The 17,643-nt window shown below is 38.5% G+C and overlaps 2 protein-coding genes across 3 annotated transcripts in view; one reads left to right on the top strand and one right to left on the bottom strand.

Annotated features, from left to right (window-relative positions):
* Positions 1 to 11,759, top strand: part of LOC134351524 (small integral membrane protein 29-like) — a 123,033-nt gene extending 111,274 nt beyond the window's left edge. Inside the window, exons 6-7 of one of the 2 annotated variants that reach the window (XM_063057789.1) lie at positions 10,552 to 10,627; positions 10,735 to 11,759. In XM_063057789.1, coding sequence (XP_062913859.1) covers positions 10,552 to 10,627; positions 10,735 to 10,771 — 113 coding nt within the window. In that variant the 3' untranslated portion in view covers positions 10,772 to 11,759. Of the gene's footprint in view, positions 1 to 10,551 lie in introns of both variants that reach the window. The other variant, XM_063057788.1, reaches the window with a different exon arrangement.
* Positions 11,760 to 12,082: 323 nt separating this feature from the next.
* Positions 12,083 to 17,643, bottom strand: part of hmga2 (high mobility group AT-hook 2) — a 158,490-nt gene continuing 152,929 nt past the window's right edge. The window contains exon 5 of the mRNA XM_063059613.1: positions 12,083 to 14,821. Coding sequence (XP_062915683.1) covers positions 14,774 to 14,821 — 48 coding nt within the window. The 3' untranslated portion in view covers positions 12,083 to 14,773. The remainder of the gene's footprint in view (positions 14,822 to 17,643) is intronic.

The raw sequence follows: 17,643 nt of genomic DNA, 5'->3' as shown, positions 1-17,643 counted from the left end.
TTCACGGCATATGCCAATGATATTGGACCTAATTCTGATTCTGATGTGTTCGTTGTTATCCCTGCTGTTCAGCTGGAAGGTTTCTTTTCCCAGTTGTGCACAGCAGGAATTAACCATTACACCTGCTGCATTTTCTCCTTCCCCAAATTCTCACTCCCAGTCTAATACCGACACGTAAATTGTTTTGGAACAAGGACTGTGGAAAGGCTTGATAAAATAAAGCCATGGTTGGTTTGCTAAGTCAAAATTGTTATGATACTAAATGATCTGTAGAACACAATACGGTAGAATTTTGTATCATTTTGTGCATTAAAGGTATCTTGCATAAATTGTATTATGATTACATTATTACTATAATCCCTGTGTTGTGGAATAAAATCCCATAATGAGATGAGCCTGGGAACAAATTATTTTCTTGATTACCTTTAATCTACTGAATAATTTAAAGATTACAAAACTATGGATAGCTTGTAGTGGTTGCGGAATTATTTTTTGTAATCCTCTTTAGGTACTAATGTTCTTATTTCTGATTGCTGAACAGTTTCTCTTGTAAGAAGTCCACAGGGTGGGAAGGAGCAGCACAAGTCAGTTTTGTTGAGTGCCATGCTGACAGCCAAATGTCAGATGTGGATGCTGGCCTGTTCTGCAAGGTAGAACTTGCTTGAGAGTAAGTCTAGTTTATTACCAAGGGAATTAGAATGGGAAGGAAAGAAGAGTGAGGAAAGATGATAGCCACATTTTCTGAATGGAATCGAGTGAAATGGAATGGTAAATCTCCTTTCACATAAACAAGTCATAAAAATGACTTTTTTCTTTAGTAGTCACATCATAGTGTTTTCATATGAAGTAACTGTGCATTTATTTTCAGGAATTCAAAATAATGTAGTCAGTTTTCATTTTGTCTGACTGTGTCCAATGCGATTTTATGCTTCTTTTAATGGTTTAATGTTAAGTCATTTTTGGTTAGGATACGGGTGCTTTAGATGGCCTTTTAAACCCTTTTAAGATTTAAACTCACTGTTTCCATTGTGAAGTAATTGGTTAAAAATTGTTCTGTGCTTTTGACAACTGTTAGTGTTGACTTCAAATACTTTTAAACTTCATACAATTTTGTGAGATGAATTGGAAAAGGAGAAGAGGCTCTATTAATCCTATTATCTTCCTGTGTTAATTACTTTCTTTATTCCAAATTACTCTTTTTCTCTGTTGGCCAAGTATAGCAAATATGAAAATCTGTTTAGTTATTAGACTACTGTAATTTTGAACATTTTAATTAATGTATTTGTATGCAATTTTGGTTATCAGTTTTTACCGAGTTAGTGGTGTTTATACACTTATGATTCACTGTGAAATGAAAGTGCTCGCTTATCCATTAAATAGTGACTACACTTTGAAATTACATGTTCTAACAATAGATTAACATTCTGGTTTAAATCTCTGAGGTAAATGTCTGTGGGGTTTTCCCCCTCAAATGTTAAAAAAAACACTTTTGGTTGGTGTACCTAAGTTCTTAAAATAGTTTCCTGTAGTTTCCTGTAAATAATATGTATCACAACGCTTTGATTCTCTGGTTTGCCAAGTAACTACGAGCTGTATCTTTCACTCTTTCCAGATCATTCAATTTAGTAGCTATCTTAGTTTTTCCTCCTTAGCAAGGTAATTTCATAGTGGCCCCCAGCTCAGTAATTCACTGGTCATGCACAGTTGAGGTTTCCTACACTCCTATAAATCTTCATTTGGTCTCTGTCAGAGTGACAGTAAGAACTTCGACATCAACTCCCAAAATGCAAACACCATTCAAAATCTGCCTAAGGGATGGCTTCTCCCTGGTGCTTACCGCCATGACTGAGTCTGACTGCCGACTGTACGAGATGGCATTTAGCCAAATGGGTTGAAACACGGTTGAGACAACATCATGCTGAGTATTCTGAGTACTGTTTTTAAGCTGGCTGTGCTGTGATTTGTGGGAATGACTCTTTTCATTGAGTAAGCATCTTTAATATGATTTCTAGTTTATGTAAACACTGGTAAAGGTAATGACTTGGCAATTCAATGCTCTGGAATACAAAATATCCTTAGCAAATGTTCACTCGAAATCCCATCACCAGAAATCCTTCAAAGCATTATTCAAGTGTAGGGAGGTACGGAAGGGATTGGAGACTAATGGGCAAATATGCCAACTATTCCTTAAGTTGTGTGTTCAAGATCTTTATGGAAATGTACTTAGCAGAGGATGACTGCCACTTCTAAGAGCAAATAGTTGGAGATCATCATTATTGGAGATAACATTAGGGAGACCCAGCTTTGATGACTATAATAACTCTATCCACCCATTATAAAATGGTTGTAAAATAGTTAAGCTCGCGGTTTAAATCACTCTAGCATTGTGTTTTGCACTGATAGGTCCCAGGTGCTAGAATAGCCTCCTTTCAATAAATTTTCATTTTTACCCACCTTAAAACCTGCATTTGACCTTGTATGCCAAATAGTGCTTTCTGTGGCTGTGTCAAATTTGGTTTGCTAGCATCCTTGTGAAGCGTCTTCTGTTGTTAAAGCTGTACTAAAGATTCTGCATACACATTATTACAGTAAATGTCAAGTTTCAATGTGAAGATACAGTATTACGTGTACTTAATTCTTAACTTATTGAATATAATGATCCATAATTGTACATTTTGAGGTATAAATGAGTACGTTGGAATACGGGGAGAAAAAGGATCAATCATGATTGAATGGAGGAGCAGACTCGATGGGCCAAATGGCCTAATCCTGCTCCTGTCTTATGGTCTAAATCCATTCCAGACTGATATTTGTCCTCTGAGCTAGAAGGGGAGATGGAGCCAATGGCCAAAGAATACAATTTGTGGTGTATATCAGAGATAGCATGTAATTGTTAATTCAGAGAAATAAAGAAGTGTTAGCGTGATGTAGGAAGTAAATAATAGTGCAGTTACAGGTAGTTTGCTGAAGATACACCTGAGGGTGTTGCATGCCATTGAGGTTATCTATAAATAGTGAGAGCTCAAATTAGGAAATGTTTCTGTTCCCAGACTATTAATTCACCATCTTGCCTACTCAAAGCAAAATATCTTCCAAAGACTAGATGGTTGGTGCATTTTGCTCAATGCACAGTTTATTGGTTTTACTTTCAATTCTTATTAATCATTTTTCTCTACTTTTTGATTTTCTCAATGGAGATTGCATGGATGATATTTTATTCATTGGTTATGTGCCTTGTCATATGACATGGGTGATCATGGTCTTTCCATGACCATGACCATGATTATTCTGGGCAAAGAATACACTATTTCATTACTCAAACAGGTAGAAGCTCTATGTGATTGCACAGCTAGGTTAAAGGTTAGCTTTATTTCTTTCACGCACATTGAAACATACAGTGAAATGTGTTGTTCCTGACACTACCTAGCATGCCCAGAACTTACTAACCCTTGTGTCTTTGGAGTGTGGAAGATAAAAAGAGCACCCAGAGAAAACACACATGGCCACGCGGAGAACGTTCAAACTCCTGACAGATAGTGGAATCTAACCCTGATCGCTGGTGCTTTAAAGTGTTACATTAGCTGCCTTGCTACCGTGCCGCTCCGCAGTGTGGTAGGAGAGCAAATGGTGATTGAGGTCAATAGAGAGAGTGGTAGCATGGTTCTAGTGGAAAGACTTCTACATCTCATAACCCAGTCATGGTGCTCTATGAATCTTGAGTTTCCCACAGTCAGAACACATAGCCATCAAAATAGAATACTTTTACAAGGAAGGCAACAATTACAAAACATGAGTAATCATGATCACATGGTAGCTAATCCCTCAATGTAACTCTATTAAAATTAAAAATATGTAGCCTCAACTTATCTTCCAGAATTGATAAATGGTTTATTATTGTCACATGTACCCAGATCCAGTGAAAAGCTTTGTTTGCATGCCATCCAGACAGATCCTTTCATATGTAAGAACGTGGACGTACTGCAAAATTAAGACAACACAGAATGCAGAATATAGTGTTAACTGTTTGGAGAGAATGCAGTGCAGGTGGACAATATGCTGCCAGGGCCATGATGAGGTAGAATGGGAGATCAAGAGTTCATCTTTTTCATACAAGAGGTCTGTTCAAAAATCTTATAGTAGTGGGAAAGAAAGTGTCGTTGAACCTGATGGTTAATCTTCCGTCCTTGGACTCACTTTACACCGCACGCTGTCGGAGCAGTGCTGCGAGGATAATCAAGGACATGACCCACCCAGCCAACACACTTTTCATCCCTCTTCCCTCTGGGAGAAGGCTCAGGAGCTTGAAGACTCATACAGCCAGATTTGGGAACAGCTTCTTTCCAACTGTGATAAGACTGCTGAACGGATCCTGACCCAGATCTGGGCCATACCCTCCAAATATCCGGACCTGCCTCTCGTTTTTTTTTGCCCTACCTTACTTTCCATTTTTCTAATTTCTATTTATGATTTATAATTTAAATTTTTAATATTCACTATCGATTTGTTATCCAGGGAGCAGGAAGCCCAGAATCAAATATTGCTGTGATGATTGTACGTTCTAGTATCAATTGTTTGGTGACAATGAAGTATGAAGTAATATTCTTTTGTATCTTCTGCCAGGTGTTAGTGAGAAGAAGAGAGAATGCCTGGGATAGTGGGGGTCTTCGATATTGCTAGCTGCAATCCCAGAGCAAGTGAAGTTACGTTCCTGTAATTTAACTACTAATGTAGCTCAAAAGTACACATTTTTGTAAGTTAAAATTCAATTCCATGTGAGGATTTTTCAATCTGAGTTGTTGAAGAGGGTCTCTGTTGCTTTGCCTGTTCTAGCTTCTGGTAGCATTGCTATAAAAAGTCTTGAATTTTAAGTTTTCTTTATACTAGATATTTTAGTGTTTTATACTAGATATCTAAAGTTAGATTGTTTAAATGAAAATCATTGACATTTTATGCACCATATCCCAGACTGCTTTAAAAGGTGTAATTTGCAAACATTTTTAAGGTTTTTTTAAAAATTTGTTCACCGAACGGGCTGGAACTAACTTCCTGCTGGCTCCTGGAACTAAATGCCACGCTAGGCTATTTCATATGGAAGTCAAGGGTCAACTGCACGAGCGGGACAGGAGCCACACTGGCTGTGACACAAGTAATGGAAGTTGGTGGCACCAAGGATTGTTGCTGGTTGAACTCCATGGGGTGGCACAGTGGCATTGTGGCACAACGTTTTACAATACCAGTGATGCAGGTTCAATTCCTGTCGCCGCAAACTGGAAGGAGTTTTTACGTGGGTTTCCTCTGGGTGCTCTGGTTTCCTCCCACAATCCAAAGACGTACCGGTTGGTAGGTTAATTGTTCTTTGTAAATTGTCTCATGATTAGGCAAGGAGTGGTTGCTGGAAGGGTCTATTCCTCAATAATAAATAAATACAGGTTTATTCGTCACATGCACATCGAAGCATACAGTGAAATTCGTCATTTGCATCACCAACAAACACACAGGATGTGCAGGTGGCAGGCTGCAAGTATTGCCACATGTTCCAGCACCAACAAAGCATGCCTACCTGCATGTTGCAGTGTAGAAAAGTCACAGTAGGGAGATCATTATCAGTGATGATACTGGCTTTTAAAAAATTAATTACCCAGTTATTGATTTCAATGACTGTATTCCAGAATTGTCAAGTTACGGTGTCAAGTGCTGGTGGATGAGATTTCATTTCAGATGTAGGGGATTGGACACTCCCTAATGGCAATAGCATGTGGAGGGGCAGGGAGAGGGAAGAAGCTGTGTGATTCAGTGAGATACTGTGTGAGTGGTTGTTGTCTAAAGAGATAGCAGCAGTCGTTCACCTTGTAAGTTGACTTGATCATCAGAATCAGATTTTTTTTATAGAAGCATAGAAAACCCACAGCACAATACAGGCCCTTCGGCCCACAAAGCTATGCCGAACATGTCCCTACCTTATAATTTAGTAGGGTTACTCGATTTTTCTAATCTCCATGTACCTATCCAAAAGTCTCTCAAAAGACCCTATTGTATCTGCCTCCACCACCGTTGCTGGCAGCCCATTCCACGCACTCACCACTCTCTGCGTAAAAAAACTTACCCCTGACATCTCCTCTGTACCTACTCCCAAGCACCTTAAACCTGTGCCCTCTTGTGGCAGCCATTTCAGCCCTGGGAAAAAGCCTCTGACTATCCACACGATCAATGCCTCTCATCATCTTATATACCTCTATCAGGTCACCTCTCATCCTCCGTCGATTCAAGGAGAAAAGGCCGCGTTCACTCAACCTGTTTTCATAAGGCATGCTCCCCAATCCAGGCAACATCCTTGTAAATCTCCTCTGCACACTTTCTATGGTTTCCACATCCTTCCTACGTGAGGTGACCAGAACTGAGCACAATACTCCAAGTGGGGTCTGACCAGGGTCCTGTATAGCTGCAACATTACCTCTTGGCTCCTAAGTTCAATTCCATGATTGATGAAGGCCAATACACCACATGCCTTCTTAACCACGGCGTCAACCTGCGCAGCTGCTTTGAGCATCCTATGGACTTGGACCCCAAGATCCCTCTGATCCTCCACACTGCCAAGAGTCTTACCATTAGTACTATATTCTGCCATCATATTCGACCTACCAAAATGAACTACTTCGCACTTATCTGTGTTGAACTCCATCTGCCACTTCTCAGCCCAGTTTTGCATTCTTTCAAAGTCCCGCTATAACCTCTGACAGCCCTCCACACTATCCACAACACCCCCAACCTTTGTGTCATCCGCAAACTTACTAACCCATCCCTCCACTTCCTCATCCAGGTCATTTATAAAAATCACAAAGAGTAAGGGTCCCAGAACAGATCCCTGAGGCACACCACTGGTCACCGACCTCCATGCAGAATATGACCCGTCTACAACCACTCTTTGCCTTCTGCGGGCAAGCCAGTTCTGGATCCACGAAGCAACGTCTCCCTGGATTCCCATGCCTCCTTACTTTCTCAGTAAGTCTTGCATGTGGTACCTTATCAAATGCCTTGCTGAAATCCATCTACTGATCTTCCTTCATCAATGTGTTTAGTCACATTCTCAAAAAATTCAATCAGGCTCGTAAGCCACGACTTGTCCTTGATATCACAAACACGTATCATAAAATGTGTTGTTTTGTGACAGTGATGCAGTGCAAAACATTTTAAAAAACTTACTGTAAGTTACAATATAAAGATAAATGAACAATGCAAGAGAGGAGTAGTGAAGTAGTGGTGATGGTCCAAACAGAGTTCTGATGCTGGTGAGGTACAGGAAGCTGTTCCTCAAAAAGGCTCTTGTATCTGGTAGTAGTGAGAAGAGGGCTTGTCCTAAATGGTGAGGACCCTTCATGATAGAAGCCATGTTCGTGAGGCACCACCTTTGAGATGTCCACAATGATGGGGAGGTGTGTGCTCATGTTAGAGCTGTCTGAGTTCACAGCCCTCTGCAGCCTTGATTGATTCTGTGCCGTGGAGCCGCCATCCGAGGGGTGCTGCAGCCAGTTAGAATGCTTTCCACTGTACATCTATCGAAATTTGCAAGTGCTTTTGGTGACATAACAAATCTCCTCAAACTCCTAATGAAATATAGCCGCTGTCATGCTTCCTTCTTAATTGAGTCTTTAAGTTGGGCCCAGGATATATCTTCAGAGATGTTGACACCCGGGAACTTTCCAGCTGATCCCTGTCCAATGGAGTTTCCATACCAGGTGGTGATGTGACCAGTCAGAATGCTCCATACCGGACAGCTGCAGAAATTTGCTGGGGTTTTTTTCTTGACATCAAATCTCCACAAACTCCTAATGAAGCATAGCTGCTGGCTTGCCTATTCAGTGATTGATTTAGAGATTTAGTCAGCGCAAACTGAAGTAAAGATGTTACTGTATCTGATTGGACATCTGATAGAGGGAGGGAGGATTGTGTGATATCATAAGATCCTCAAATGAGCCAATGGAGAATGCATTATAGGCAATCATTATAGGTAACTTGCCTGGCAATGAAACAGTTGATTGTTACTATTTATTTTTACACTCAACCAGGAGCAGCGAATAACCTTTGATATAACAGTTAAGGTTGTGAGAAGAAAATTACAGATCATCTGAGACTGGATTATTTGTGAAATTCAGGAGTCTGACCTCGGGAATAATTGTTGCAAGACAGTTACACTGACAGGAGCATGCAGCAATGATGGACTGCAGAGTTAGGGAAAACACAAGCTAGAAATGTTGATGGTCAACAGTAGAAGGTAAGTGCAATGAGGCATGAGACAAACAGCTAAGAATGAGAGGGGACCATCATGGTTCCTTAGTTACTGCAAGTATTGTGGACTGAAACATGAGTGGCTGAAAATAAAGCAATCTGTGTATGTGGAAAACACGCAAACAATGTGAAAATCTTTTCCACAAACAGAGCAAAATGAAAAGGACATGAAACATCCATGAAGTATCATCCCTAACCAAGTTAAAGATGGAAGATTAGTAATCTCATTGTTACCATTATACTCTATTTTGATTTAAGTTTTATTCCTTCGCATAAAATGCTCCAGTTACAATGGTGTCTTGATCATGAACCTCTGCCACTTGTCTACGCCTCAGGATGTTGGTCCAGTAGCTTAACCACCTTAATTTCATATGCTATGGTTTTTAATTAAAGTCTAGCACAATTAGCTAGTAGCCAACAATATGTAACTTTTCCGTTCAGCAGAAACCATCAGAAGTTTTATTCTTCAAGCCTTGTATTCCTGGCTAAGAAAAAAGCAGTTGATTAGGAAATCTAATTTGGTAGCTGAAATCTCTGCTTGATGCATGTATAGCATGTTTAGCCATGTATAGCAGGAGACTGTGTGAAACCCGTATTCAGCAACTCTTTCACTGCCGTTACAGCTTCTGCAAAACTGTTCTCCATTTCTGACTTTATATAGGTCCAGACTTTGTTGGAGCCAGGCAGAAGGGCCCCGAGCAGTGCTGGGGCCTTGAGTGATGTAAAGTGATGATACGGATGCACCAGATTAATCCCTGAAACACATCCGTAAATTTTTGACAGAGTAAAGCTAACATTTTAAATCATCTTAAATTATAATAATTACTGTTAAAATATTTAAATCAAATAATAAAATATTCAACCACACTAAATAATTAAAAACATTGTTCTTAATGGGCTTCTTTGTAGTCCCACAATTGCCTGGTGCAGGACTGATGTGCATAACCCTCTTTCATAACTAGTGGAGAAAATCAGAAAGCTCTTGTCACACTATTGGGCTCAACAAAGATCCATTTCTGGAGTGCAGCCAAGGAAATCACAGGCAGAGCTTGGCCAGTTGGTTTGGATCTTCTGCATTTATGCAAGAGTCCCAAAATTTACTGCCACACTGAGAAGCTAAGAATTCTGGATTACAAAACCCTGCAACATTGAGCTCATTTTTTAAAAAAAAAATGAGACTACAGAGCTGAAAGAGATCAAAAATACTGGGCATCTAAAACAGAGCACAATAATTGTCAATCCTCTGGAAACTAAACCTCATTGACAGTGAAGGCTGATGCTTCTTTCTGTGAAATCATTGATGTGCAACCCCTTGAACTGAATGAACCCACAAACAAGTCCCAAATTCAGATTATATTTGAAGCAATTAATTGAATTGTGTGCAGTTTTATTGCTGCAATTGAAAACAGAGGGGCTTGTGCTGCTTATCCCTTGTACTGGAGGAGAGCTGACATATTCCACCACAGCTTGGGATCATTATCATTTAGCAGTAACACTTGTCTGCTTCTCTCAATAAGCTACATCAGTCTTGTAACAGATGTGGCTCAGGAAGTCTTGAACAGCACTGAGAATAGACTGTCAACATACTGCCTGCAGAAACAACTGAAAATCTATCGAGATACTCTTGCTTGGCAAGACTTGTGTGGTATTATGCTACACAAGTCCTTCATCCAGCAGTTCATGCTTTCTTTGCAATCTTTGAACAGTGGCAATGGAGTAGACCCTGAAGATTGAGCTTAATTATACTTGTGAATGAATTTCAATTTCAAGTTCACTCTTTTGTACAAATCTCTTGGTTCCAAACTCAACAGAATCAACTGTCTTGATGTCTTTAAAGTTTCAAATGTCCCAGCTTTCATAACATTTTGGATTTCCACTAGTCATTGTGTGAGAAGGAATTTGCAAACTTTCCTTGTTCCAAATTTACAATTATATCCTGCTGAAAAGGATTACACCATCAAAGGAGGTGTTTATCACTGTGCATGTCACAATTAGATTACCTTTTAAACTTGGCTTTTTTTCCTCAAATGTTATGAAATATATTCAATACTTAAATTTCAATGTAATATTGACAGATCCATATATATGTATCCCCTTGGAGATTAACATTTTGTTGTATGAATTAGAGAAAAGAAATTCTGGAAATACTGAGCAGGTATTTGCAGAGGACAGGTCCAGGTGAAATGTCACTGACCTGAAACTTTGACTGCTTGTGTTACCTGATTTGGTGACTGAGTATTTCTGACATTTTCTGTTTTGTCATTTCAGGTTTTCAGCAGCCACTTTTGTATTATCTTTCAGCAGAGTTTTGGTGTCCCGAAAGGAAGACAGTGGTTCAAACGAGGTTCAGTATGATTGTAGATGATGCTATCAAAGTGGTATTACAAGGATTCCACACAACTGAAGTCAGATTTCAAAATGAGTCATAACTACATCTCTGTACAATTACAGATGGGTTTGCAGATGTGGTCAGAGCAGATCTATATAACTGAAGGTGATGCCCTTGCTTGGGACGGACCAGATTGTGGTACAACTGAAGAAGAGGGTATTGCCATGATTACTAGGACACTGTATGACTGAATATGATGCTTCTGATGTGGCCAGACCAAACCTAACATTGGATGATATTGTCCTCAACATGGTCTAACCCAGCCACAATGCAATGAAGATGGGATCCATTGAAGACACTATAAAACAATAGGATGCTCTAGCTGTGGTCAGAATAAGTTGCTGTACGACTTAAGACTACTCTAATGTATGTCTGAAAGTATCTCCACATGACACGGCAAAAGCCTAGTCATTATCAGTTATCCACGAAACTTCCAGGTTTTTGTTTCACTCCATTGATCTGCAACCAAGAGGTTGCTTTCAGATTGTGTGTTAATGGAGGAACATGGTGCTCCTTTCAAACATGTCATCATGTTGTGCCAGCAGGGGGAAGAACTGAGCTTTTTGCTGCTTTGAGGGACAGAAAATAAGCACCACCTTCCCTCAGCTCTATTATATAATGCATTTATATGCCCATGGAAGGACTAAGAATCGAACGACCTGCAAGGTGCCTTGGCCAAGCAACAGTAAGTAACAATAGGTGAGAATGAAGAGAGGTCAAAACCAATACCTTCCTTTCAAATAATTTATATACTTTCTACTACTCTGCAAAGTTTTATTTATCAGTATGCTACAGAAGCAGTTTTAATTTATGCTTAAAGTTTAAGCATAAAACCCTCATCTTGAGAGTGAGCTAGCTACTTGACTACTAGGGTGCCACAGTTCACGGAAAATACAATACTAACAAGTGGAGGGGGGGAGCATTGACTGGTTTTCCCAAAAATAAAAGAACCATAGAAAAGTATCTTCTAAGGTGGTTCCTTCAAATTTAAGAGAATCTTTAACCAATTGGTAGTGTATTGAACTGTGAAAAAGCAAATATCTGAACTCTTTAATAAGTAACATGGGATATACATTTTATTGTAATTACTACATTCTTGCTATTTCCTTCCCTTGTAAAAGAATAAAATTTTATTGCAATGAATCATTTACTGATGGTCTCTATGATAAATCAGCTTCAGTAAACTGAAACAGTGGATGTGTCTTAAGTTTATGAAACCAAGGGAGATTAGTCAGCAATGGATTTAAAACTACAGGACTCTTTTTAAGTTTCAACATTGAATTCAAGTGGTCTATTCAAGTGCTACTTCCAAAAAAAACGTTCTACTATAAGAGTTTTGGGTCTGTGTTCAATCATGTAAACTGTTATGCCAGTGTTAAAATGATAAAAGTCTCAGAATCAACATGGGGATCACAGAGGTTATTACATTTATTTGTGCTGAACAGACAGTGATAATCCTTAAAAGGAACCTTCTCAGCAAGCAAGCATTTCCAAGTACAATCAGACAGCTTCTCTAAGTGGATAGCAAAGCAATAAAGTTACACACTCAAGGTACAGGGGGAGCAATTTATCATTTTCAAGCTCCCCCGCAAACCAAGTCTAAAATTTGTAAAATGGCAGGAAAGTTAAACGTCCAGTCTTTGAGGTGACCAGTCAGAAGAGAACAGTCATATAAAATTTATCTCCCAAAAAAAATAAACTATGTATAAAAAAATTATGATGTTCGCTCTGGTCTACTGGCCATAAACAATAGGTTTTCAGCTTGAAACTGAGGTAACAGTAGGCCCCAAGAGGTAGTAGTGTGTAATTGATTGTACAACATACAGAGAAATACATGATAAACATTAGCATTTGAGAGGCTTCTCAGAGCTAAATGTCCAACACGTAACAAAAGGCTTCCCTAGGTTGTGTTAGCCCGAAACTGAGGTAAAACTTTACAGGATTCTCTTTTAAATTGAAGTACACGGAATAATTTTTCAAGCAAATCCTAAGTTTAGAACAAATGCAAGGCAGTGTTTTCCTTGGTGGATTCAATTAATAAAAAAAAGTGGGGTAAATACAACTGGTTATAAGCTCAGTCTTCAATGAATAGCCAGGTTAAGCACCATATTGTCTGAGGAGCCCGCCAAGCCTATGCCAAGGTTTTATAAATTCTGATGGAAGCCAAAAGGAATCAACTTTGGTTGTACTTTGGCTCAACACTAAAGCCTTACTGTCACGGATTCTCCTGAGAAACTACCCCCTCCCCATCTCCCCGGCCCATTCAATGTTAAAAGTAGCAATATTGACAAGCAGAGAAGCAAGATAAAACTCTACATAAGAAGCATTTAAAAATACATCTGGTTGAAACATATTACAAAAAGGTAAAAAAAGAAATCACATTTGTGTAAAATACATGAAAATATGAATCAAGTACTTTTCTTACAATTTACTAATTTAAACACATATTCTTGATTGAATTATACAAAAAAACTGATCTTGTATTTTTTTTACCTACAAAGCTTCACGTTTCCTTTGAAGGTTTCAGAATAGAAAGTAATTTAAAATGCTTTAGTGACCAAGGTTATTTTTTTCTTTTTTTTTACAAAAATACTTTGACTAGGGATTAGTTGCAGTCCTAAAATTTTAAATGATATTTTTAAACTGATGTTGATAATAACAAGTCTGTTCCTTTTTAATATCTGGAGGTAGGTTTTGGTCAACTGATTAGTCCATTTCCCTTGAAATCATGTGAGGTACAAACTTGGACAGTTATTGTTTAAACACTACTGATAATAATGAAAGTTAAAAGCATTAGAGACATTTCCATTTCATTAATCGTAACATAAGAAAAAAAAGAATCTGTTAAAAAGCAATGAGTAATTTAGTAAAAAAAAATTATATTCAAGTTAAAGTACAAACAGAAAATGAGTTGAATTAACTGGCAATAAGTAACTTGTAAAAGTTCAGCAATTATATTGCAGTACAGAAATGTTTTCAGGTATTTTGGTTTCCCCTAATATTTTAACTACAGAACCAAAACTGAATTAACAGATCAGTGTTTATCTGTCCATTAATTTGGGTGAAAAAAAACCTGCATTTATGTGTATAGCAGCATGTACCCGAGAGGCTGTCAAACTAATTGAATTAATCAGAGGTAGTTATAGATAATGGGGTAATATTGCAACTGTCACTAAAAGTGCTGGTTTGACTGAGTATTCTTTTGGATCACTGGGAAGGAGGAGGAATGGTTTGAGGATCAATTGCACAGCATGTGTTCCCAAAAAACCAAGAAATGTGTTTGCTTAAACTAGCCACATGACAGTGCAGTGGAGGTAAAGTCACCTACATATGTGTGATTCTTACTGGCTGACTGGTGGGGAAAAAGCCGTTCCCTTTCTAAGTCTCAATGATTTCTTTTTGTTATCCCTACAGAGCTGTAAAAAAAAACTGTCAGTTGTTCATTCTTCCCTTCAATTATTGAATATAATTTTTAGGTGTTGAGTTAACAGCAGAATTAAATATATATATATAAAATCAGCCCTAAGATTTTCCTGAATTACAGTAAGTGAAAAACATCAATTAAAAAAAGTCTACTATAAAGTTTTCTCTAAGAGCAGTGCCTATCCCTCATCTTTGGTGTTCTATACAGGGTGTTTACTAAGTTAAGGGAGGGTGGGTATTCGGGACAATACAGTCCACCATTTTAAGCAGGAAGTTGGTTCTATCAAAATGCCCATATTTTTTGCTGTGCATATGGAGATTTCAGTTTGCATTATTTTGTGCATTGTAATGAAAAATAACTTTTTGACCCACTCACCCTTACTTAGCAGCTCAATAAACTATAAGTACGTTGAGAATTAAAAAAAAGAAAACAGTAATTAAAATGTTGCATTATTAATCTGTGTCCCCTGTGTTACAGCAGTCTTTTTTCACTAAACCTGGGACTGTGAAGGGATTACAAAAAGGTAGATAGTAAAAGTCTTTCAAAGGATGTGTTTCTCCCCAGGATAAAGTGGACAGACCAATGTTAATTGGGAAAAAAAAAGTGGTCAAGGTAGTGTCTTCTCCCTTCAAAACACCCAACTGCTGAATGAGGTAGAAGTAAATTCATGTGGTTTCTTAATCTTCCTCTGTGGATTCTTGCGAGGACATTCCTTCACCCTCTTCCTGCAAACAAAAACAAATTTGTATTATGTTAGACAACCCTTTTTAATAATATTGTCTTGCCCTCCCCTTCCACAGTGACCAGCTCTACAAGCAGTGCTGTTAGTTTTTTAATTGCCAAAGTATTTCTGGAGGCCTCTAACCGGAAATGCTTAACCACAGAATTGAGAAGAGAGTGCATTGATTAAATTCCAGTTAAACCACAATAAATCTCCTACAGCTGATGTCATTACCATGTCTTTGTAGAACTTAAAAGCATTAAAAAGTTGTAAGGAAAATAGCAGGACATTATAAATTATTCAATCCATTTATCATACATTTCCAGCTTTAAATCTGGTTAGCATTCAACATTTACCCCTTAAAATAACTCCTCCAAAATGGCCCTTTGAAAAACATCAAAAAAAAATTCTCATTTATTTGCTAAAAAAAAATCTAAAGCAAAAGGCTATATTATGTGGTTTAACATTTGTCACCTCATAAACTGAGAACTGCCAAGGATGACCACCTTAATGGCTTACAACAGTTTCATAGTTAAATAGATTTGATTTTCCACATGGCTTCATTTTGTCTGGGTTGCTAGCTGACACAATTTATAACTCTCTTCCTTTCCCAGGCCACTACAGTACACCATTCAGTAAAGCATGCCTTAAAGCTTGTCTGCATTATATGACCAAGCTTCCATTCATTAGTGTTTGAAACACTTCAGCTGTGAAGGGGGTCCTAAATGCTACCATGTGTGACACAGTTGCACAAGAGCAGCATGGAGAAAAACACTAGGTTTTAATCACAGGCCACTGCTCTGCAATCCTCTTTTCAAAGGTTTCCATGATCCCAAAGACCAAAAAGGGTGTAAATCCAGGAAACAAACACACGGTATTAAATGAATGGGGGACAGTTGCAACATATTACTTTGGCTGCATCCAGCCATCAGATTTCACACCACTTTTGTTTAGTCTGCTTTAGGTTATGTGGGAAATGCGGTGTGCATGAAGTGAAGGCCCCCCTGCTAACCTAAGGGCCTCAAATATTTAAGCCAGTAGGTTAATGCCTCTTGACTAGGCAGCAGGCCATGACCCTGGGAGACTCTCTGGGGGACAAGAAACAGAGAAAGATGTAGCTTGATCAAAGCTTTCGCTGGACTAAAGAGTGCAAAGTCAAGTGTCAGCTGCCCTATGCCCCAGCCACTTCAATTTACATTTACATTCTAGAAAGACATGATTATCCAGCAGATATGCACATTTCTTGCCCAGTACAAATAAGTCAATAGAGCTTCCAATCAAGGCGCTGACTAATTCAGCCAACTGGATTGAAACTGATACCATAATAATTCTGTTTCCAAGGGATTGCACTTGACAGTTCAGGTTTGGCTTATTCACTAAAGACTGAGTGCCTCAGGATCAAATAGTCGATTAAATATCAAGGGACTCTAGCACTGACAGTTTAAAATATTTTCTCAATTGAAACAAAATTAAAATTAGTGCTTTGTTCATATTCTCAAACCTGGATGCACCATGTATTACCAGTAAATTGTCAAGATTTAAAAGGAACACCTTTAGGCTGGAAGTTTCAGTTCACTTAATAATATTAATGAGTCTGGCAGATCCTCTGCACTCTTTTTGACCAAAGGTTTCTGCCACATAGCTAAATGTATAGCTTATACCTAGAATGAATGCAACCACCATTTAGTCTGCCGGCTCTAAAATACTTCAATTAAAATAGCTGGAGAATATACTAGTGCTTTGAAATCACTAAAGGGAAATGGATCATGATATCTTCTCAGGCAGCCTCTTCAGGTAAGGTACATTTTTGGCACAGGCAGTACAGATATGCATTACATTTGTTGTAAATTAGAAAATAATCTTTAGCAATAAAAAGGAAACTAAACTGTGGGAGACTTGGCCAATTTGCCAGCATTACTAGCAAGTTATATTTTGTCTAATTAGAACCTGTACCCTCCATGTTTTCTTTAATGATGTCGACCTGGAATGGTTTAAGCCTCAAAACAAAACTGGTTGCGTTTCTCTTCATAAGCGGGCATTGAGTCACTAATGACCAACACTCACATGTTACTTTAGACACCTGGAGCTAAAATGAGTGAGAACAGTTGCTTAAGTAATTCTAAGCAAAGCACTGCATCCTTACGTTTGTGTTTAAGGATGTAATTTAGAGAATAAGGGCTTAGTCTTACTCCACCCTTGTTGCAATTCAGTGTGTAGCACAATTAAACTGCTGTCCACCCAGACACAATAGTTTTCACAGATCATAAAGCACCATAGGGTAGAGGACGGCAGCCCATTTGGCCCATTTTGCCCAAAGGAGCAAAAGGTCTGCTCCTTTTTATACAATAAATAAATTACCGATGATTCTCTCATTTTCCCCATTTCAATTTTTCATTCTTCTTAATCTAGAGTTTTAACAGAGGCAAAGGCATTTTAAACTGTTGCTGTCCAGTAGGACCCATTACTTTCCAACCATAACCCATGGTGATTGTGGGACAGCTTTAGACATGTCATGTTATATTCTCAAACTTCATTAATCTGTACAATCCAGACTATGTAAAGTGAGCTCATGCACATTTCAAAGTTGTTGTTGCACTCCATGCCTTGTAGCACATCAGGTGGCAACCTTGCCTTGTCTTATGAGGTTGAATTGGTAGTTCAATGCTTGATACAGCGCAGGCAAGGAGCTGGCCGGATTCAAACCCAGGGTCACTGGCCTCAAAGTCTGGTGTGGGTGCCACTATATAACATTTTAATGTCAAAAAGTTTTAAAACTTTTGAGATGGAGAATGGAGAGACTTTAGAAATTTCAGAGAAAGGTTAGCA

Source organism: Mobula hypostoma, chromosome 9 (assembly GCF_963921235.1).
Source record: "Mobula hypostoma chromosome 9, sMobHyp1.1, whole genome shotgun sequence".
Classification (NCBI taxonomy): Eukaryota; Metazoa; Chordata; class Chondrichthyes; order Myliobatiformes; family Myliobatidae; genus Mobula; species Mobula hypostoma.
This window is presented reverse-complemented; position numbering and strand designations above follow the sequence as displayed.